This window comes from Dermochelys coriacea, chromosome 7 (genome assembly GCF_009764565.3).
Source record: "Dermochelys coriacea isolate rDerCor1 chromosome 7, rDerCor1.pri.v4, whole genome shotgun sequence".
NCBI classification, from domain to species: Eukaryota; Metazoa; Chordata; order Testudines; family Dermochelyidae; genus Dermochelys; species Dermochelys coriacea.
The window spans coordinates 51831085-51852470 of record NC_050074.1 but is presented as its reverse complement, the minus strand read 5'-3'; the positions used below and the strand labels follow the sequence as shown (position 1 = coordinate 51852470).

Genomic DNA, 21386 nt, shown 5'->3' with positions numbered 1-21386 from the left:
AAAGTGTGGGCCATTAATGGTGATTTAGAATCTTGATGGCTCCCATTGACCCAGACAGTTGGTTGTAAATGGTTAATTTATCTGCAAACCTTCCTGTGTATGTGTGGGGCAATCCAGGAAGAATGGAGACACATGATGCTGGAATCCATCTTAATCCTTGTACTTTTCCATTGATGAGGTGGGGGTGGGGACAATCACAGACAAAAGATTTCCGCCTTGTGCCAAAGCTATAAAAGGGGGTGGAGCAGGACAAAAGGGACTGCCAGTCATGGAAAAAAAAACGTGCTTACCACCTGAGATGTCGTCTGGATCTAACAAAGACTGTACCAGGGGAAAGGATTGGGCCCATACTAGGAAGGAGTTTAGTCTGTGAAAGAAGCTTATTGGAATATCTTTGAGGGTGAGATATTACCTGTAATCAGTTTCTTAATGTATTAGGCTTAGACTTGTGTGTTTTTGTTTTATTTTTGCTTTGTCATTTCCTTTGTCTGGCTGTTATTACTTGAAACCACTTAAATCCTACTTTTTATACTTAATAAAATCACTTTTGTTTATTAGTAAACCCACAGTAAGTGATTGATACCTGGGGGAGCAAACAGCTGTGCATATCTCTCTATCAGTGTTATATAGGATGGACAATTTATGAATTTACTCTGTATAAGCTTTATACAGAGCAAAATGGATTTGTTTGGGGGTTGGATCCCGTTGGAAGCTGGGTGCGTGGGTGCTGGAGACAGGTAACCTGCTGAGCTGTTTTTAGTTAAAGTCTGCAGTTTTGGGGGTGTGGCCCAGACCCTGGGTCTGTGTTGCAGCAGGCTAGCATATCTGATTCAACGAGAGAGGGTTCTGGAGTCCCAAGCTGGCCGGGAAAATGGGCTCAGAGGTAATTTCAACATCTCAGGCGACAGTCCCAAGGGAATCTCTGTGACCGATTCCCATCACACTGAGCTAGTCTAGAGGAAGGCAGGTTGGTAGCCAAGTCCATACGTCAGGCCATGGTTGGTTCAGCAGACACATCCTCGTGCATTTTGGCAACTGGAATCATCATGAGGAGGGAATCCTGGTTCCACTCCTCAGGTTTCCCTAGAGAAGTGCAGAACACGATCAAAGATGTCCCTTTTGATGAGTCACATCTGTTCAATCAAAAGATGGATGACTCCTTGCAGTTGCAGAAAGATTCTAAAGCCACCTTGTAATCATTAGGCATTTACACGTCAGCATCAAAGTGAAAGCCTTATTGCCCACCGCCACACAATGTTACAGAACTCCCCAATTCTACCACCAATGGGTCTACAAACCTCCACAGAAATGCCCTAAGGTCCACAGACCCCATCCATCTGTTCTGACAATGCAGTTTTCCTTACAACACACTCAGTCTGCGTTTAAACAATATTTCTGATTATGACCAGAGACCCATCAACCACACTGCACGCATTGGCCTTGCCAGTCACTCCTTTTGGGGGCAGTCTCAAACTCTTTCTGCCAGTGTGGAGCGGGATTACAATGGATAGGTGGGTTCTGAATGTCTTTTGGTGTAGCTACACTATCAAGTTATGGTGCTACCTCCCCCACATCCCCTACCCTGCTCCTGCTCCAAGGATCATTCTCATGACAGTTTTCTTGCTGTAGAGGTGGACTCCCTCCTGCAAAGAGGAGCTGTGGAGCCAGTCCCTACACCCCTCCAAGGCACAGGGTTGTACTCCAACTATTTCTTTGTACCCAGGAATACGGGAGGATGGAGACCAATCTTGGATCTCCGATGCCTCAACAGATGCATTTGGAAACCAAAGTTCCGCATGGTCATGCTTTTGGCAATCGTACCTTTTTCTAATGAGGGAATGTGGTTTATGACTCTTGATATGCAGGATGCCTACTTCCATATCGACATACACGCAACCCACAGACAATATGGAGCTCACCCATTTGGACTTATCATTTCCTCATGAGTCTTCAGAAAGGTTTTCTCTGTTAGCAGCTTACCTCTGACCACGAGGAATCCTTGTCTTCCCTTACCTAGACAATTGGCTGCTGATGGGGAGGTCCAGAACAGAAACTAGAGCATCAGTGTCCCAGCTTCTCCTCCCTAGAAGTGAGCATCCACGTCAAAAAATCAACTTTGCACCCTACACAATCCCTAGAATTCATAGGATCACGCATCGATGTGGCCTCCGCATGTGCTTATCTGCCTAAAGACAGGTTCCTGGGCTTACTGAACCTGATCACCTTAGTAACCTCCAGCCCTTCGATATCAGCCAGAACTTGCCTTTCCCTCCTCCGTCAGATGGCAGTGTGCACATATGTCATTCCCTTCACTCATCTGTGGTTCCGCTGTCTCCAGCTCTGGCTACAGGGAGTCTACTCCCCCATGCGCCAGTCCAGGGATATCACCCTCACAGTTCCCCCGGAAGTCCTCTCTTCCCTCTGATGGTGGATAAACCAATTCCATGTTTGCTCCAGAATGCTCTTCCTTCTGTCTTTGCCAAGCGTTACAATTATAACAGATGCGTTGCTCGAAGGCTGGGGTGCCCACATGGGATACCACATGACGCAAGGCACTTGGACTGTTCAGGAAACCAGGGTGCACGTCAACATCCTGGAACTTTGTATGGTACACAAGGCATCCCACGTGTCCTTAACAGCTATCTGTTCTTCTTATATCAGACGACACCACTGAGGTTTACTACATAAACAAGCAAGGAGGCACATGGTCCCCACTGTGTGTGGAAGCCTCTGGAAATGATGCATTTCACGTCATATCCTCCTGTTGGCAGCCTATCTACCAGGAACCCAGAATGTACTTGCCGACACTCTCAGCAGGAACTTTGCGACTGACCACGAATGGGAGTTATACAATGTGATAGTCACAGACATCTTTGGCCAGTGGGGAACCCGTCAGAGACCTCTTTGCATCTCACACCAATACCAAGTGCATTCAGTATTGTTTGAGGGGAGGACTCAGCGCCCACTCGCAGGAGGACACCCTGATCATCAACTGGTCAGACCAGATCAACTATGCCTTCTTCCCATTGTTGCTCCTGCCACGCATTCTACAGTCTCAGACAGGAGGGGGAGATGGCCATCCTGATCACTCCATATTGGCCTCACCACTTCTGGTTTCCTCGTCTTCTCTGCATGTCAAAGTGTCCATCACTCGCACTCCCAATGTTCCTGCAACTACTCACGCAACACAACTGCAGACTCAGATACCCTGATCCGAGGGCACTCCACCTGACAACATGGTATTTGGATGGACGCCTCCACTAACACAGAAATGCTTGCAGGCAGTCTGAAAAATTCTGTCCAATAGCAGAAAGGACTGCCTTGTGGACTCCTATCAGGCCAAATGGGCTTGTTTCATTACCTGGGCCAACATAGAGGTCTTGTCCCAGAGGCTATGGGCATCCTCATGCTATTAGACTATCTGCTCTCTCTAAAGACCTTGGTGCTCATTCTCAACTCCATCAAAATGCATGTAGCAGCCATTAGTGCCTTCCACCCTCCCATGGATGGACATTCTGTCTTCACCCACCCCTTAACTGCCAGGTTCTGGAAGAGCCTTGTATGCAAATACCCACCCATCCAGGCTGTTGCTCCTCAATTTAGTCCTCCCATCATTAATGAACTTCCTTTTTGAACCTTTGGCCTCCTACTCCCTTTCTCTTTTTATGGAAGTCATCTTTCTGATCACCATCATCTCTGCAAGGAGGGTTAATGAATTGGGGTGTAGGGCGATGTTGGCAAACCCCATTTTTAGCACATTCCTTAACGACAAGGTCTTACTGTGCCTGCATTTCAGGTTCCTACCAAAACTGGTTTTCCATTTCCACCTCAACCAAACCATACGCCTCCAGTGCAGAATGACGACTCCATTCCCTTGATGTACGTAGGGCCCTGGCTATTTACCTGCGAAGGACAAAGCCATTCCGGAAGTCTCACAGACTATTTGTTGCCATAGCAGAGAGAATTGAAGAGGAGGCTGTGTCGCACCAGAGACTCTCAAAATGGGTCTCAGGGTGCATTACGCTCTGTTATTAATTATTGGGACGGTCCCCAGTGCGTGGGATGGGGCCCATTTCACAAAAGTGCAGGCATTAGGTGCTGCAGTGCTCCATGACGTGCCCCATCACAGATATATGTAAGGCGGTCATGTGGAGTTTGGTACCCACCTTTTCTTCTCTCTCTGCCGTAGTACATGATTCTGCGACGGATGCCTCTTTCGGTATGGCGGCCCTCCATTCAACAATTCCATCATCTTCCTTGCACCCTCTTCCTACCTATGTACTGCTTGTTAATCCCCCTCAGTTGAATACAATAGGAACCAATACTTGAACAATGGGAGGTTACTTGTACTTGTTCTTCGAGATGCGCATTGCCCTCAGTGGAATACAGACGGGCCATCCATCTCAAAGAACCTCCTGTTACAGGTAAGTAACTTCCCCTTTTGATTCAAAAATTGCCAGTGATGGAGAATCCAGCACAGCCCTTTGTAAATTGTTCCAATGGTTAATTACCCTCACTGTTAAAAATTTACTCTTTATTTCCAGTCTGAATTTATCTAGCTTCAACTTCCAGTCACTAGATCTTACCTTTCGTGGCTAGATTGAAGAACATATTATTAAATATTTGTTTCCCAAGTCGCCCCTGAACCGTCTCTCTGTTAAGTCAAATAAACTCGGAGAGCTCAGTCAGTCTCTTGAATTGCTGACTTGAAACATGGCAGCTCTTTGTTCCGGCTGTACTTGTATTGGTAACTGAACCCTTGTCGCTTCCCTAGGATATAGCTTTTCCTGTTGACTCTGTTCTACCTCTCTCCCCAGATTCACTACCTCCGGCTCACCATTGCAGTCCTAAAGCACGAGAAGTCCAGGAAATATCTGCTCAACAATGTCCTGTATCCTTTGCATTTACTCCTATTCCGACATACCCCCTAGAAGATGCAGTCAGTTTCCTCTCCCTGGGTGCCCTGTGTTCTGGGGGGCTCTTGTATCTGCAGGAATGGTTGGTACCGTTCTCCATGGAACCTCCCTTTTGAAGAAGGGAGGGGAGCTCTCTAGACTGTGCTTCATCCTGTTGGGTTCTTTCTCCTGTTCCGTGCCCTGCTTCTCTGTGCAAACCCCTCCATATCCCTTGGCTGACTCCTGGAGTGAAACCACAGAGAATTCACTAAAGCAGCTTTCACAGCAATCTGCACCCCGCCCGGGCACCCAGCCTGTCCGTTTTGGTGGGATCCCCCTAGTTTCCAAGCACCTCATGAAGATGGATTCAAGTGTTTGGAAAGGTGCCTAACCTCTAACCCCATCTTAGTGGTGGGGTTTCTTTTCCCTCCCCTGTGGCTCTTTGTATGGCTGACCTCCTGTGTGTGCTCCCAGCTGAGCTGCTGGGCTTGTCCCTTAACTCCTGCACAGCTTCGACGTGCTCCGCTCGGTGGTGTTCTTCTACATCAAGAGCCCCCTGCGTGTGGAGGAGGCTGGCCTGCAGGAGCTCATCCCCACCACCTGGTGGCCAAACCGCTTCACCAAAGAGGTGTGCAACAACATGCCAGGCGTGATGGTGGCAGTCTGGGAAAGGCATAGCTGCTTCTTTCTGGGACATGCTTGTGCTTTGAGGCTGGGTTAGATAGCCAGGTAGCTATGCTGACCAAGATGGGTTTTCAGCTGTGTTTGGTCAGGAGGTTGTGGCCATTTCTTTCTATGTGGGGACCTCTGTCCCCTCCAGACCAGACTGCTGCAGTGTGGTGTCCAAGGGTGCAGAGTCAGAATGATGGGTAGCAATCCTCCTCCATGGATCAGAGCACTTGACACCAAAGGTTGGTATCCTCCCGTTTGACAGAGCCAGGGACTGGCTAGTGACAGCATGGCAGACCTGGGGGATAGAACCCAGTTCCTGGGTCCCAGGTTGTTCAACTGTTATTGACAGTCACGTTCTGGCAGCACCTCAGGGCCCTTCTGGGGCCGATTGTGCCAGCACTGTACAGACACGGTCCCTGTCTGGAGAGCTCAGTCTGCCAGGCACAGATGAGCCAGGCGCTGGGGCTGGAGAGTTGCCTGAGTCGTCTGGGTATGGTAGGGATGGTCCAGTTTGTAGTTGGCCCTTTGTTTGAAAGATCTAACCAGGTTGGGGGGTGGGGGGAGGGGAGCGAGGGAGAGTCGCAGCACAGATCCTCCTGAGTGGCACCCCCACGCTGGTTCTTGCAGCACCACAGCGGGATGGAGACACGGAAGGTGCGGTTTTGAGGAGGTAAAGGCAGTAGCTGGCTAGGCTCTTCTGGGGTCTCTGTGAGGCGTGGGAGGAACTGACAGATGGGTGATGAAGGCTGGGGATGTTGGTAAGTAGAGCTAGGTTGATGCCCCTGTACACTGCTAGGGAGGTGATGTGCTGTGTCTGAGGCAGAGGTGAATAGGGCGTGCAGGGCTCAGAAGGGGTGAGGTGGCAGAGCAGCGAGCCGGGAAGGTGACTGAGCTGCCTGCTCTGCATGGAGCCCAGGGGAGTGAGGTGCCAGAGCTGGCCAGGAGGAGGTGGCAGCACCAAGGAGCACTTCCCTAGGTGTGGCTGAGGGTGGAGAGGAAGCATCAGGGCTTGGACATGGCCTGAATGCTGAGTCTAGTGAGAGGGTGGAGTCAACGAGCGACCTGATTACGGACCTAAGTGATGGGCAGGAGGAGGGGGAGATCTGGGCTGGAAGGTCCAGTGCTGCCCCTAGCCCCTGCTGTCTCTGGGTGAAGGGCAGTGAGTACCTTGCTGTGACCCTGTGCCAAGGAGCTGCACTGGTTGCTGACCTGGCTTCCATGTAGGGACTGGGGGCTGTTAGCTCTGAGAGCTGCCTCTCTCTGCCTGGCGTGCAGCTGCGATGGACAGAGGCACTTGAACAGGAGCCCCAGCGGGATGCTGGCAGCACGTTCTCTATGGAGGTTAAAATAGCTCACAGTGACTGAGCTGCTGGCTGCTGTCCCCTGTCCCCAGCTGCTGGGGACAAGCTGGGTGAGGTGTCTGTCTGCTGGGGTGAAGTGGGGTGGGCTTGGATGAGTCTGAAATGTGGATGATGTGTCAAAAGCACCCTGAGCTGGAGAGAGAGAGAGAGAGAGAGAGAGAGATTAACTAGTGTTGTGTGTGGGGCACCTGGGGGGTTGAGGCTGGTGCAGTGGGACAGGGAGTGGAGGGGTGTGTTGAAAAACTCCCTAATAGCTCCTTATTTTGTTCCCTGGCGGGGCAAAGGAGTGAAGCAGCCTTCAAGCTGTGGCTCCAGTGACAGGAAAGGGGGGGGAGAGGGCAGGAGCTGAGCCCTGGAGCCTTCAGTGGAGAGGGGCAGCTGAGGCTCCCAGGAGACGGAGCTCTCAATAGGACTTAGGGGCTCCCCTCCTTGCTTCCCACTTTGGTTGATTTCAGGGATGGGGGGGTGGATTGAGTGACTGACAATTGGTTTGGGGAATGGAGAATTGCTTTTAGGAAGGTGTGTGTTGGGGGTTGGGTTGAACTGAGAGATCTTGTACTGTGAGGGGTTGGGGGCGGGGGGTTGGGTTCGGGGCTATTCCTGGGAGTGGGTGCAGGGGGAGATGAGGCTGGGGCTCCTGGGGAAGGACTGGTGTTTCGTGGGTGCCGGGGGGAAGACATTAAAAGCAGGGCTCTAATAAGGCAGCTGCCCCTTCTTTCTCCCAGCCCAGTGTGACTCAGCAGCACTGAGCTGTGAGGCTGGCAGCTGCTTGTAGGCTCCTAGTTCAGTGTCTGAAGAACGCTGGAGAGGACTGCAGGGGGTTGCAGCCCTGTTCGCACGCTGACCCTTGACATTTTGGGGTGCAACCCTCTGGCTGGGTAGGCAGGGGAAACCCGGCAGATCTGTACTGCATCCTCTGTGTGTCAAGAGCTCCCAGTCCTCCACTGCCATCCATCACGGTCTGACCTGGGTTGTGTACTGCTGCGTGGTGGGGGCAGGTATGCCTTGCAAGAGGGTAAGGGGAAGGGCTTCCCTCCCAAGTTGCCGTTGCAATTCTGCGGGATTGTCCAGTTGCTCTCCACCCCTCAGAGGTCTGGCACTGTGGCAGGGGAGTCGCTCTGGGCAGTGCGGCTCCTTCCTGGCTCCCATGTCCCCTGCGGGACCTGTGACACTGCAGGGAGGGCTCCTAGCTTGGCAGCCAGTTGTCAGGCCAGTCGCTCTCCCTGGTGGGGAAGTGCCGCTGTCCCTCTGTGGTGCTCGGCTTGGTGTGCTAGTCCTGGGCTTGGGTTAACTGTCGACCAATTCCCACCCCCTCACCCCAGGGCAAAGAGAGCAAGGAGGTAAAGGAGGAGAGTGCTGAGGAGAGGCTGCGCCGGCGGGCGTACGACAGAGGCTGCCAGCGGCTCAAAAAACGCATTGAAGGTCTGTGAGGGGGTTGCTGCTGGGGGACCAGCGCCTTGTAGAGCTGTGTGGCGAAATGCACTCATGCCATCACAGGATGCATATCTGAGCTGCCTTCAAGTGCCCTTGGCAGCCAGGAGCCAGTTGCGGGCCCATGTGTGCCGAGCTGGTCAGTGTTCCCATGCCTGCGTGGTGGGAGCCAGGCACCAGGCCGAGAGTGCCCAGCAGCCATGGACACGGTGCCATGCTGGCCTGAGTGTGCCTTCCTGACTGCTGGGAAGCAGTCTCAGGCAATCTCTGCCCATGGTATGGGGGTGAATGGGCTGCGAGCTCTCAGGGCACTTCCTCTGATGGCTGACTTGTGTGTCCCTTTCTCAGTGGTGGAGGAACTCCAGGTTCAGATGCTGAAGCTGCTTCTGAACAACAAAGACCGAGGAGGGGTAAGTAGAATGGAAACACCTCGTGGGCCCCTCTAATGTGGCATCCATGGACTACAGGGCTTTCAAGGCAGAGCTGCTCAGCCTTTCCCTATCCAGGGCTACGTGGGCACCTGGCTGTGAGCCAGGGTGCCACACCTCTGCCATGCAATACCAGTCACCCCCCAGTCTTGAATGTGAAGAGGCAGCCTTGGAGAGGGCAGCTGTCTATGTTGATCTGTGCAGGCAGGCTGCATTGCTCCTTGTGCTCTGGACTCTGTGTTAAGGGGGAGGGGAGGATCTCTGAACTGCATTTGGTCATTCTGAGAGTCACTTGCTTTGGCCGTTGATGTCCAACGCAGAAACCAGAGCTCTTCAGCTCTTCCCTCACTCTGAATTTCCTTCCTCTTTGGGGTTCTAGTGAAATGTTAGCCCGCACCCTGTGGGTATGTGGCCTCTAAAAGCCCCTGCGCATGTGCACTGCATACTGTGTTCACACTAACTGGGCACACTGGCAGATCCCAGCAGGGTCCTACTGACAAACTCACACTCGCGTCAGGAGATGCTTATGAAATTGGCAGGAAGGTGGGGTGGGCACTGGCCCTGCTAAGCCTCGCTCCCAGGTTACTTAGTGGTGCTTGTTAAATTGCTGTCCAAATGGCAACGGAACATGGCTGTCCATAGGTTACTGGCTCCGTGAGGAGGGACCAAGTGTTGTTCTCAGGACATCGCTATGGATGACAGTGGTGTGGGTTGCATGCCTACAGTGGGAATAGCTTGGTGTGCCTCGGTGCAGACCAGAAGGGGAGCTGGGAGGGAGAAGTGGAGTGCACTGGGAATGCAAACTAACACGGGAAGACTTGAAATGTCCCCAGAGGTGAAACTTGCCCTTGTGCAGAGGGTCATGCCAAGGCCTGTGTGGCACTTGATTCTCAAGGGGCTTCTGGGGGTGAATTTTGGGCCAGGTGAGCCGGGGTCCCAAAGCAGAGAGGAGAGCACGGGATTCTCACAGCTGGGTAAGCACCACGCCTGCTCTTTCTCCTGGCAGGTGGAAGCCTCCAGATACATCTTCCTGAACAAATTCCGCAAGTTCCTTCAGGAAAATGCCAGCAACCGAGGGGTAAGTCATGGCACCAGCACCGCTGCAATGGGCCATTGTTCTTCTCTAGTACCTCTGGACTGGGCAGCCCTGCCCTGCACCAGTGTGAGCTGGCTGCGTGGTTGCACTGGGCCCTCCTGGCACAGGGAAGGATTTGCGCAGTGACTGTCCAGGGGATAGAACCCAGGGGACTCAGCTCTTCCCCCTGTAGCAGCCGGACGTGCTGTCCTCAGGAGTGTGGCTTGTGCACGCAGCGTGCACTGGGGAGGGACAGGTGCTGGGGTTGAGGCAGACAGCGGGGAGGGAGAAGCCAAATGTTTTAACCCCTCTCCCAGCCAAGGCTCTCATCCCTTCAGGGACCCCATTGCTAGCACCTCACAGGGAGAATATGACCCTGCCCTCACCCAGGCACTGAGAGCAACACGCTGTTAGGGGCATGTTGGGTCTGTTGGGGTGGTGCTGTCAGAAGGCAGACAGCATGGTGATAGCTGGAGGTGCTCATGGCCGTGCTGTGGTGCTGCCACTGTCCTCAGGCTGGACCCACTCTAGGGCAGTGAAGGGACTTGTGCTGCTGTCAGTGATACAAAGCTGACTGGTTCCTGCAACAGTTTGTTTGTGATACCCTCATAGGCTTAGCACCCAGGAGGGATTGTCATCCTGGAACACAGCCTGTGTCTGCCCCAGCCTTCCCCTCCGATCTCATGGCTGCACTGGCCCCAATGCAGTCCCACTACTGTAGCTGTGGGGGACACTAATGTAGATGGAGCACTGGTGCTTAACCCTGGTCAGAGCATCTCCGGGGACAAGATGTCAGTGACTAGCCGGGGTGCTAGGGTTAGTGCTTTCTCGCTGCCGTTGCTGGTGGAGCTGCTCCACAGCTATTGCAGTGGTGGGAGATTTGGGAGCAAGCCAGTACAGCCCTGGCGCCAGGGAACCCCAGCTGGCAGCCTGCTTCACTTGCTGCTGTTGAAGGTCTCCGTGATGCTAGTGGTCACAGCTAGCTCTGTGCTAGGTATTTGTGCCCTTCCCCACTGCATAGTTACGTTATTTAGCAGCTTGCCTTCTTTGCCGCTGAGAGTGCCCAGCTGGCGTTCAAACGTTTGCTAGCCTGCCTTCATCCCAGCAGGCTGGCCCAGCACTCGATTTTGTGATGCCATATGGCGATGCCATGGGGAAGGGCACTGTGCGAGAGGCTGCTGCCTTCTGAGGAGGTGCTGTGCGCTGGGGCTGGGCTCTGTGGCCAATGCTCCATGCGGTCTGCAAGACAGCAGAGTGCACAGAGTGGGGCTGGGAGCAGAAAGTCCCAGAAGTGACTGCCAAGTGTGACCCTCCCTCACTGTCCTCTCTGCTGCCCCCTTCCAGAACCTGACTGTACTGTGCCCGCCAGAATACATGGTCTGCTTCCTGCATCGACTCATCTCCACCTTGCGCTGCTACTGGGACGGGCACAAGGCCAAGGCTCCTGCAGCCCTGAGCAGTGAGGGTAAGGCCTCTCCATGCTCCAGCAATCAGCAGCAGGGTGATGTTGTCGTGGAGACCCCACTACACTGGGGGTGGGAACGGGATGGGGTCTGGCTGCCATTCTCCAGGAGGCTGGACGCTTGAGCTCGGTTCAGGACCTTAGACCTTCCATGACCCTGCAGCCTGGGAACCTTTACACTTGGGCAGGGGTGCAAGTAGAAATCATTTCTTGCTGGTATGCTGCACTTATGGGAGGGACACATGACCTCCCCATGTGACTCCTCCCTGCCCCACCTCCAGCCCAGGACCCCCATGCTGTCCCCATCCCCTCCCCATGATCCACATCCATTCCATGTTACCTGGAGGGGATGGAGGGGCTCTGTTCTCCTCCCGCTGCGCCGGAGACTTCTGCTGTACAGACCCCAGGCAGGAGGACTCAGGAGATGCACCTGCATGGAAGGACTGGGGTTGGTAAACAGCCGTGCTGGAGGAGCTGCCAGCGTTCTCCTTTCGCCGCTGTGATTCCTGGGGGATCAGGGCTCTCCAGAACCGCAGCGCTGAAAGGAGCAGAAGAATGTGGGCAGCTCCTCCAGCATGGCTGCTGTACTGGGCTGGGGGTGGGGTGCAGGGCTGGGGGCCAGCGGGGAAAGAAGCGGAACGCTGGCAGCTCCTCCGGCAGCTGTACCACCCCCAGTCCTGTCCTCTGGCAGGGCTGCTATACAGGGCTGAGAGTGGGTTCCTCCTGTGTCTTTCCGGTACAAAATACCAGCTATAAATATCTTACTGGTATGGCATACCAAACTGTACCACTGCACTTGGGGCTTGGCAGCACCGGGAAGGTGACTGGCATCGCTAAAGTGGGACAGTGCTCCAACCAGGTAACTCTGCCATGCACGCTCACTGTTTCAGAATGGTCCCTCTGAGGACATGCTTCCATAGCTCTGCTGCTCAGGTTCCCCACACAGACCAGCCCTCTGACAGGAGCGGATGGGCTTGTCAGAGCCCTGAAGTGCAGGATGAACAGCACTATCTGGCCAGCGGGGCCTGTGCTAGCTATTCTTACACATGCTAGCCCAGCATGATCTATTCCTCCTCAGTCCTGGCCTGCCACCTCCTGCTATTCCAGCCTTAGCCCCACTCCCAAGCTCTGTCCAGCCTGGAATTGGTCAGGTGCACCTCACTGTGTGGCTCGGTGGCTGGAGTGTGTTGCTAGGAACTGGGTGGAGACCTGCCCTGCTCGTGCAGTGAGCAGGCTTTCGAGGACAAAGGAGCTGAGGGGGAGCCATGTGTGGCCAGTCAGGGCTCCGAGTGCCCTTTGCTCATTTGCTCTTTGCTCGTGTGGTGTGTGCTCCGCTCTGGAAACCACCTCTGCCAGAGTGGACTAAAATTAGAGTCAAACCTGCAGGGCAGTAAAATCTGCCAGAGTAAAATCTGCAGGGCCGTCTGGCTCCCCAGGCTGGGACTAGTGCTCTGTGCTCTCTGTCTCTTCATGTTAGCTGGGCCACAGCCTGGGACACTCACCATAAATCTCTGTCCCCTTCCCGCCAGAGGCATATGTTCCTCCTCAGCTCTTCTATAACGGGAAGGTGGATTACTTTGACCTGCAGCGACTCGGTGGACTCCTGTCTCATCTCAAGAAGACTCTGAAAGGTGAGTGCTGGGTTGGATCGCTTCGCTTTACTGGCATGGTGTGGAGTCCTGCTCTTCAGAGACCTTGGTCTAAATTGGGGGGAAGGGCAAGGAGGAGGTTGAGGGCAATGCAGTTTGTGGTAGTTTAGGGAGTAATGGGAATCTCCTTGTCCTTTAACTGCAGTGGAAAGGGGTTGGTTTCTGGGCACGTGGGGAAGGAAGGGCTGGCATTCTGACTACAAGGAGAGGGCTGTCTGTTGCATAGATTATCATCAATATTAATGCAGGAAAAGGCACACGTGTTCAATAAATGTTTCTGATCTGTAGGGGAAAAAACAGATGATAGTCTCATCATATGGTGATGAGAACACTTTCTATTCCACTGGTATCTTGGGAGGATGTTAAATAGATCCCGGGATACATAAGCAGACATTTGTAAATCAGCGGGTCCAGATAACTTGCATTCAAGAGTTTAAAAGAGCTGGGTGAGAAGCTTGCTGGACCATTAATGTTGATTTTCAGTAAGTCTTGGAGCACTGGGGAAGTTCTAGAAGAGTGAAAGAAAGCTAATGTGCCAATTTTCAAAAAGGATAAATGGAATGACCTGACTAATTGTGGGCCTGTCAATCTGACATCAATCCCTGGCAAGAGACTGGAGCAGCTGATACAGTTAATAAACTAACTCAGTTAACTCAGTTAATAAAGAATTAAAGGAGGATAATATAATTAATGCAAATCAATGTGAGTTTAAGGAATGTAAAATCTCTCTCTGATGAGATTATGAATTTGGTTGATAAATTTACTAGTGTTGATGTAATATACGTGGACTTCAGTAAGATGTTTGACTTGGTACCACAAGTCATTTTAATTTAAAAATTAGAATGATATAAAATTAGCATGGCACACCTTAAATGGATTTAAAAACTAGGTAACTGATAGGTCTCAAAATATAACTGCAAATGGGGAACCATCGTTGACCCAATGTGTTTCCAGTGGATCCTACAAGGGTCTGTTCTTGGCCCTGTGCTATTTAACTTTTTTATTAATGACAACGAAGAAGACATAAAATCATTACTAATACTTTTGCACATAACACAAAAATTGGGGGAGTGGTAAATAATGAAGAGTACAGGTCACCGGTACAGAACAGTCTGGATTGCTTGATAAATGGCTCGGGCAAACAAGATGTGTTTTAATATGGCTCAATGTAAATGTACGTGTCTGAGAACAAAGAATGTAGGCTGTATGTACAGGTTGGGGGACACTCTTCTGGGAAGCAGTGACTCTGAAAAATCTTTGTTGGTCGTGGTGGAAAATCAGGTGAACAGGAGCTCCCATTCTGACTCTGTGGCCAAAAATACTAATGAGATCCTGGGATGCATAAATGGGAATCTCAGTAGGAATAGAGAAGTTATTTTACCTCTGGATTTGGCACAGGGCAACCACTGCTGGAATCCTGTGTCCAGTTCTGGTGACCACAATTCAAGAAGGATGTGAATAAATTGGAGAGGGGTCAGAGAAGAGTCACAAGAATTATGAAAGGATTGGAAAACCTGCCTTCTAGTGAGAGACTCCAGGAGCTCAATCTATTTAACTTAACAGAGAGAAGGTTAAAGGTTGACTTGATCACAGTCAATCAGTACTTACATGGAGAACAAATATTTAACAATAGGCTCTGCAGTCTAGCAGAGAAAGGTCTAACACAATCCAATGGCTGGAAGCTGAAGTTAGACAAATTCAGACTGGGAATCAGGCCTACATTTTTAACAGTGAGCATAATTAACTATTGGAACAACTTACCCAGGGGCATGGTGGATTCTCCATCATCTCTAACAATTTTTAACTCTGGATTGGCTGTTTCTCTAAAAGCTCTGCTGCAGGAATGCTTGTGGGGCTGGTCTCTGGCCTGTGCTCTACCAGGGGTTAGACTAGGTGAGCAAAATGGTCCCTAGTGGCCTGGGAATCTAGGCACCTAGGAGGAGTCTGCTGTGTCATTTGGCCCTAGCTGACTTGCATGCTTCCCTTCCCTACTGCGTTATTTTAAATGGTGCCCTTCCTTGTAAGGGGTTGATGTAAGGATTGATTGCTAGAGAGGTTTGGGGGCAGGGAAAGGGGAGCCAACAATAGCTCTGTGAAGGGGGCCATGCCCACATTAGAGGGACTGGTGGCTAACAGACTGAAGGATGGAAGGGGGTGGGAGCCATTAGGATGCAGGGAGAACCTGAAGGAGGGGTGAGGGAGACTTTGGGGAAGGGAAGATGGAGGGGACTGGGGGACTCAAAGGGGAGAGCAGGGGATTCCAGGACTGGGGAGGAGGGGAAGGATACTGGAGCCAGTGGAGGGAGGAAGGGTTTGCTGGTGGAGGTCTGGACTCTGGCCCATTGCCATGATGCCTGAGCACCCCCGGCACTTACCCTGTCAGCACGAGGGAGTTTACCATGCCAAAGGACAGTTCACTTCATGCTCAGCAGTGGTGGGCATTGCCCTGCTGTGAAATCTGCTCAGCAGCTGTGGGATGTGGACCCACAGCATGGCCTTACCTGAGAGCCAGGCTGGCAGTACTATTACCTTGATTTAGCTGTCTGGCTTTCCCACGGCAGTCTGTACAGTGTGGGGCACAGGTGCCACCTGGGGAGCTGGAATGGGGGCGCTGGGATCTCGCTGTGCAGGCAGCGCTGCAGTAATGGACAGGATCTTACCCAGGTTAGATGGGGCAGAACAGTGCCCTGGTATGTGCCCCAGCTGGGGACACTGCTCCATCTCCCAGGAGTGCCCTGGAGCCTGCCCATGGCTTCTCACGGCGGCGCTGCAGTGGGCAGAGCCAGGGCTATTTCCAGTTATGCAGAGTTGCCATTGTCATTGTGGGGTTGTGCCAGGGAGGTGTGACGGCAGCACCAGCCCTGTTTCTGGTGTAGCAGACTTGGACTGTGCTAGGCCAGCTAGGGAGTAATGGAGAAGAACGTATGCTCACATGTGAGAGGGCAGGGGTGAGGAGAGCAAAGGGACCAGAGAACTGTGACTTCACCGGGACAGCGTCAGTGTCTCCCCCCCCTGCACTCCCTGGGGTTGGCCATGTGCCATTCCACGCTCCAAAGGAGTAGGTCCACAGTGAATCCTAATCCCATGGCTCGTTTCACACAGATGACCTGGCTTTGAAAGCAAATATCCTGATTGACCCTGCGGAGCTGCAGGCTGTGACCATGGACGACCTGGACGAAGATGAGGAGTCCGCAACCTCCACAGCCCAGGTGGGTACCGTAGGCCTGTGCCCCCAGTAGCGGCTAGAGAAGCCACATGATGGGGACTGCTGAGTGAGCCTGGTGGCTTCCAGAGTCCAGTGTTCAAGTGCTGCTGCCATCAGAGAAGTACCTGTAAAGGCGTTCCCATCTCTGCACAGCTCTGCTCCCTGTCTGGCCAGAATGGGGTGCTGCATCCTGTTGGTCCTGCACAGCCAGCCCAGCTGTGGCAGGGAGGGAGAGAGCAAGCTGGGGTCTGTCACGTTAGCCCTAGGAAGCCAGGGAAGCTCTGGGCTGGCATAGTTGCGACCCTTGGAGATAGAGGGCTCAGAGGCAGTGGGCAGCCTAACAAATGGAGCTGCTCACATTTCTGACCTTCTTTGTCTCAGCGCCCAGTTGCAGCACTGGCCATTGGTGGTGCCCTTGCCAGGCCCAGTTGGCTCAGCTCACCCACCCTGGGCCGTGCCAACCGCTTCCTCAGTACAGCCGCTGTCAGCCTGATGAACCCGCGGCGGCCCCTGGGCACCCTGGAGAAGATGAAAGCACGCACGCTGAGTGTGGAGCAGCGGACAGAGGATGACAGTGAGTAGTTCCCACTGCATGCTTGTCAAGGCGTCAGGTAAGGGTGGGAGAAGCAGGCAAAGGAAAAGGCCCAGCCAGGTCCCGGGGAATGGATCAGTCCTGAGCCTAGCTGAGAAAGGGCCGCAGCAATTGTTCGCTGTCTGACTGAGGAGTTGTCGCTTAGCCAGTGAGCTCAGTGTGTGATTCTCAAAGCCTGGAGGTGCTGGGGGCTGGCAATGACCTGGGCATGGCCCTGCTCACAGGAGCTGTGGGAGAGCCGGGAGTGCATCTATGTGCTGTCACGGCAGTGCTGATCCTGGCGTGGGCAGCCTGGGCTGGTGAAGTCTCTCCTGAAGCAGGTTATCAAAGTGCCTGCATTTTCTTTAAAAATCAGTCAGTCCAGTTGCCTACTCAAAGGTGAGGAGGCGAGCCCAGTGGCTGAACTCAGCCCTGACTGCTGCAGTGCGTGGGCAGGAGCAGGCCAGGCAGTGGGGCTGGGAGCTCACATGGGGGCAGGTTAGAGCCCAGGTGGTGGGGCCCAAGTCTGCAGTCAGTGGCACTCGGTATTGCGGACTAATGGTACATAACACAGAACCTGGGGCTGAGTTCCCTGCCCTGCCCACTGTTGATGATCTTGGCCTCACTCTGATTTTGGCAGAGGCTGTTGGGTTTTGCTCATTTGCCTGGCAGTGCCCAGAATGCCCCAGTTGTGCCCAGCCCTTTCCCAGCATGCAGTGGGAAGGGTTGGAGGTTCTGCTCAATGTGTGTTTGCCAGGTTCTTCCCTCCTTGGCTTTGGGAGGATAGGGGCTGTGGGCAGGGCCGGACTGCAGTAGCACGTCAGACAGGAGTACTGCTCGTCCTCTGAAAGCCAGCTCGGCCCCTTTGTGTGAGGCCCCCAGGCTCATAGAGAGGGAACGATGGCTGGGGAAAGGCATGGGTTGGAAGGGAGCTGTGCAGTGGTCATGGTCCCTGAAAACACTGCACACTGGGGGTGATGCATTATGGGGAGGTGTGCAGGCCTTGTACTGCCAGCGACGTTGCTGAGAATTCTCTTCTGTCTCGGGCCTGGGTTGCAGTAGAAGGCAGCCATGGAAATGAGGGTCTGTTACTGGGGAGACCCCCTGAGGAGCCGGAGCAGTCAATCACTGAGAACTCCCTTCTGGAGATCCTGGATGGAATAGTGATGATGTACAACCTCAGCGTCCACCAGCAGCTTGGTAAGGTGAGCAGGACCCATAGAGGAGGAGGTCACAGCCCTTGTCGTGCTGCCCCACGCTTGGGCCAGCACTCATGGGTCCTTGCAATGAACCAGCTCCCTTGTGCCTATCGAGCCACGAGAGAGATAGGGCCACCTTGGCCAGTGTGCACATCTGTCTGTGGCACAGCCCTGTTTCTTTTGCTGTTCCACTCATCCTGGGGTGATGACTCTGGCAGGAGGGGACCCCGTGTCTCGAGCAGGGACTGCAGATCCTGTCCCAGACTGCTTTTGTTACGCTTTGGTGTCACTGGAGATTGCAGCTTAGTCCCTGATCTCCAGCCCCCCACTTCTCTCCCTCCGCTGTTGTGGCTATACACACAGGTTAGGGGTAGGGCTGAATTCCTTTCCTGGAGAGTGGGAGCTGAGTAACAGCAGCATGCTGGGGCCTAGAGCACAGGGATGCTGGGCCAGATGGCTGTTCACCTGAGCAGCCCAGGACTTGTTGGGATCTGGATGTCTCTGCTCAGTCCACCCAGTTCAATCCAGGACAGAGAAGGGCTCACTTCTAGCATAGCATAGGGGGTTACAAGCTACCATAGATCTTGCTTTTGGTCCTTTAGCCTTTGCTATGTTTGAGCAAGTGGCTGGTTTTGGTGAGGAGGAATTGCTCCTGTATCTGCAGTGAGAGCAAATTACTGCAGCTCCAGCCTTCTGATCCCCTGACCTGCAGAGAGCAGCCCAGTCGGGAGCGGAGTGTCACGATGCTGGCCAAGTTGCTGCTCTCCAGGGTCAGGGTGCTGAGAGCAGCCCAGCCAGGGGACAGGAGTGTTGCGATGCTGGCCCGTTTGCTGCTTTCTGGGGTCAGGCTGCTCTTGACCATGCTGGAAAAGCTGTGTGCTGGCATCACCATTCCCCACTTGTCTTTCAGATGGTGGGTGTGTCTGATGATGTGAACGAATATGCCTTGGCACTGAAGGACACAGAGGAGAAGATTAGCCGATGTCCAAAGAGGGTAAGGAGTCCCTCTGGTAGCCCCCACAACTTCCATCTTTGTAGCCTTTGCAGAGCCCTGGGGCAAAGGGTTTTGCCATCTGTGCTGGAGGATAGCTCAAGCCAGGGGTTGCGAGGAGGCTGGCAGGGAGGAGGGGCACGTGCACTGTGCGGTTCAGTTGCTGCTTCTTTAGAGTGTAAGCCCCAGCAGCAGGCCAGGGGGAACAAAAGCATGGGTGTTGCTCTCCATTTACCTCTGGGGTTCACAGGCCGAGGGCCTGCCTCATGGGACCAGACTGGTCTGTTACAGGGTGTAGAGTTTCTATCCCCAAAAGTATTGAATAAAATAACCCTCCAAACCCAGCCCGTGGCATAGACGCCTCACCCCCTTTGGGTCTGGGCACCGCCGCATGCAGTACTGGGGCTTAGTGGAAGGACACCTAACAGGTGGTGCCGCCAAGAAACCAGACAGGAAATGCCCAGAACGGTTTCTGGCTCAGGGCTCCTGCAGGTGGAGGGTAACTCCATGTGACCAGTCCTACCAAAGACTGCCTCTTACAGCAAGTGATTTGAAAGTACTTGGACACCTAGTGGCTAATACTTGGCCAAGGTTCCTGGTCCTGGGGTTCTTGCTGGTCAGGGCAGCGATGGATCCCACCTGGGCATCGCTCTGCTTCTGGCTTCCACTCTCCCAGTGTTCGCATGGATGCCTCTTGGCTGGGCAAGGCTGGATTCCGGCCCCTCTGGCTCTTGTCTGTCCTCCCTTGTGAACCATAGAAGGGGGGACCTCTTGTGTCCTGTCCATTCTGCTCTGCACCGTGCCTGTCTGGTCAGGGAGGGGCTCTTCACACCCGCTGTGCTTCTTTCAGAGGAGGGACATCTACGAGGAACTGGTGAAAAGCCAGAAGGTTTTCTCAGAGAAACTCAACCACCTGAGTCGCCGTCTAGCCTGGATCAATGTCACCATCTACTCCAAGGTGAGAGAAGCGTGTGGTGGGAGGAGCCTGGGGGAGGGTGGGCAGCGGTTCAGCCTGACCTCTGAAATTCTGAGCTGTGGGGCTTGTCGTATTGATTTTGATAGATACATGGGCTCAGAGAGTCCCATGGGTAAACATGACCCTGCCACTGTTCCTGTTTAAAACTCTTAATGTTGGTTTGGGCCTGGGTGAGCAGACACCTCGGCCTGCTAATACTATGGCAAATGCACCATTACAAACCAGGCAGCATTTCAGTAAAGATCTAGAAAAAGAAAGAAACCCAGTTAAAGTACTGGAAATAGGAAGTTAAGTGGGGCTTTCATTGTAACACTATTTCTTCTCCTACCCCCACTCCCTCCCCCTTTGAGCTGTAGAGCCTTTGGCAGGAACCCCCACTCCCTCCCCCCGTCTGAGTCTGAGGTGGAAGTAAAGATGGTACTAGCTGTTCTCTTTGAGGAAAAGAAGCCATGAGTTGGAATGGGCTGGAGCTGCCACTGCTGTTAAAGTTCAATCCTTTTTTCCTACAAAAGAGAGCAAGACAAGCACATGAAAAGGGGAAGAAACCACAAAGAGAAAATGCAGCTTCCGCCTCTGGGGCTGGCTCTGACTTGCTGAACCCGTGTTTCTCCAGCAACGAGGGTGCATGTGGTCTGATCAGCCACTTCTGCACCTGGCAACTTGTCCCAGCGCAGGTCTGTTCAGGGCATTGCTTTTAGCTGTGTTTTTGGTTACAGGCTTACAGCAGTGTTGGAGAGCATATGGTCCTTAGACTGAAGGAAAAAGAGGGCTAGGAAAACGTAAAGCAGGGGGGAGGAGGGGAAGGGAGGTGTATGATAGCAGGCACCAATATCTTCATCCCAGGGCATGATTAGGGTTTAGCTGGAGCTGGTGGAGGCAGTCTAATGAGGCCTTCGCTTGCCCTCGCAACAAATCAGCCAGAGACCCCTTCTGAATGCAATCACCAGTGCTTTTTATTTTCAGTGTCGGCTTCCACCACCTTCTATTTACAGTCTGCTCCAAACCAGCAACCGGGGGGACAGCTAGCTTCTCCAGCCAGCCGGGATGTACAGACTTTGGCTCCTCCCTTTCCTTTCTCTTCCCCCCCCCCCCCTTCACTTCCTTCCTACCAGCCTTATATAGTCCTCAGCTAATAAGGTCTGCAGGTGGTTCTCTTCCAGCAATTAGGTATGGCATACTCAGCCAGACCCAATTAATACTTCTTAATTCGAGCTGGGTTAAAAGGGGCCTGGCTCAGGACCTCCTGGCCAGCATCCTGTTACAGGCAGGAATGTGTTTTGGTTCCCTTTCTCTGGCCCAGTCTGGTCAGAACATTTTTCAGAGTTAGGACAGTAAAGGGTCCAGTGGTGGCTCCTGGAGGTCCTAGAGATTGTGAGGGTGACGGCTCGCTGCTTTTGGGCAGCCCATCTCCCAGTTAGCATTTGTTGTTCGGCAGCTTTTTCATTTGTCCCCAGAAGTCTTTTAAGGAATC

General features: G+C 53.1%; 1 protein-coding gene across 6 annotated transcripts in view; it reads left to right on the top strand.

Moving 5' to 3' along the window:
* Window positions 1–21386, top strand: part of RNF123 (ring finger protein 123) — a 145889-nt gene that overhangs the window by 51121 nt on the left and 73382 nt on the right. For 5 of the 6 annotated variants that reach the window (XM_038408371.2, XM_043518399.1, XM_043518398.1 and 2 more), the window contains exons 15-26: window positions 4818–4891; window positions 5406–5523; window positions 8251–8350; window positions 8708–8769; window positions 9794–9865; window positions 11207–11327; window positions 12854–12955; window positions 16076–16182; window positions 16560–16752; window positions 17809–17954; window positions 18859–18942; window positions 19790–19897. In XM_038408371.2, coding sequence (XP_038264299.1) covers window positions 4818–4891; window positions 5406–5523; window positions 8251–8350; window positions 8708–8769; window positions 9794–9865; window positions 11207–11327; window positions 12854–12955; window positions 16076–16182; window positions 16560–16752; window positions 17809–17954; window positions 18859–18942; window positions 19790–19897 — 1287 coding nt within the window. The remainder of the gene's footprint in view (window positions 1–4817; window positions 4892–5405; window positions 5524–8250; window positions 8351–8707; window positions 8770–9793; window positions 9866–11206; window positions 11328–12853; window positions 12956–16075; window positions 16183–16559; window positions 16753–17808; window positions 17955–18858; window positions 18943–19789; window positions 19898–21386) is intronic. The other variant, XM_038408374.2, reaches the window with a different exon arrangement.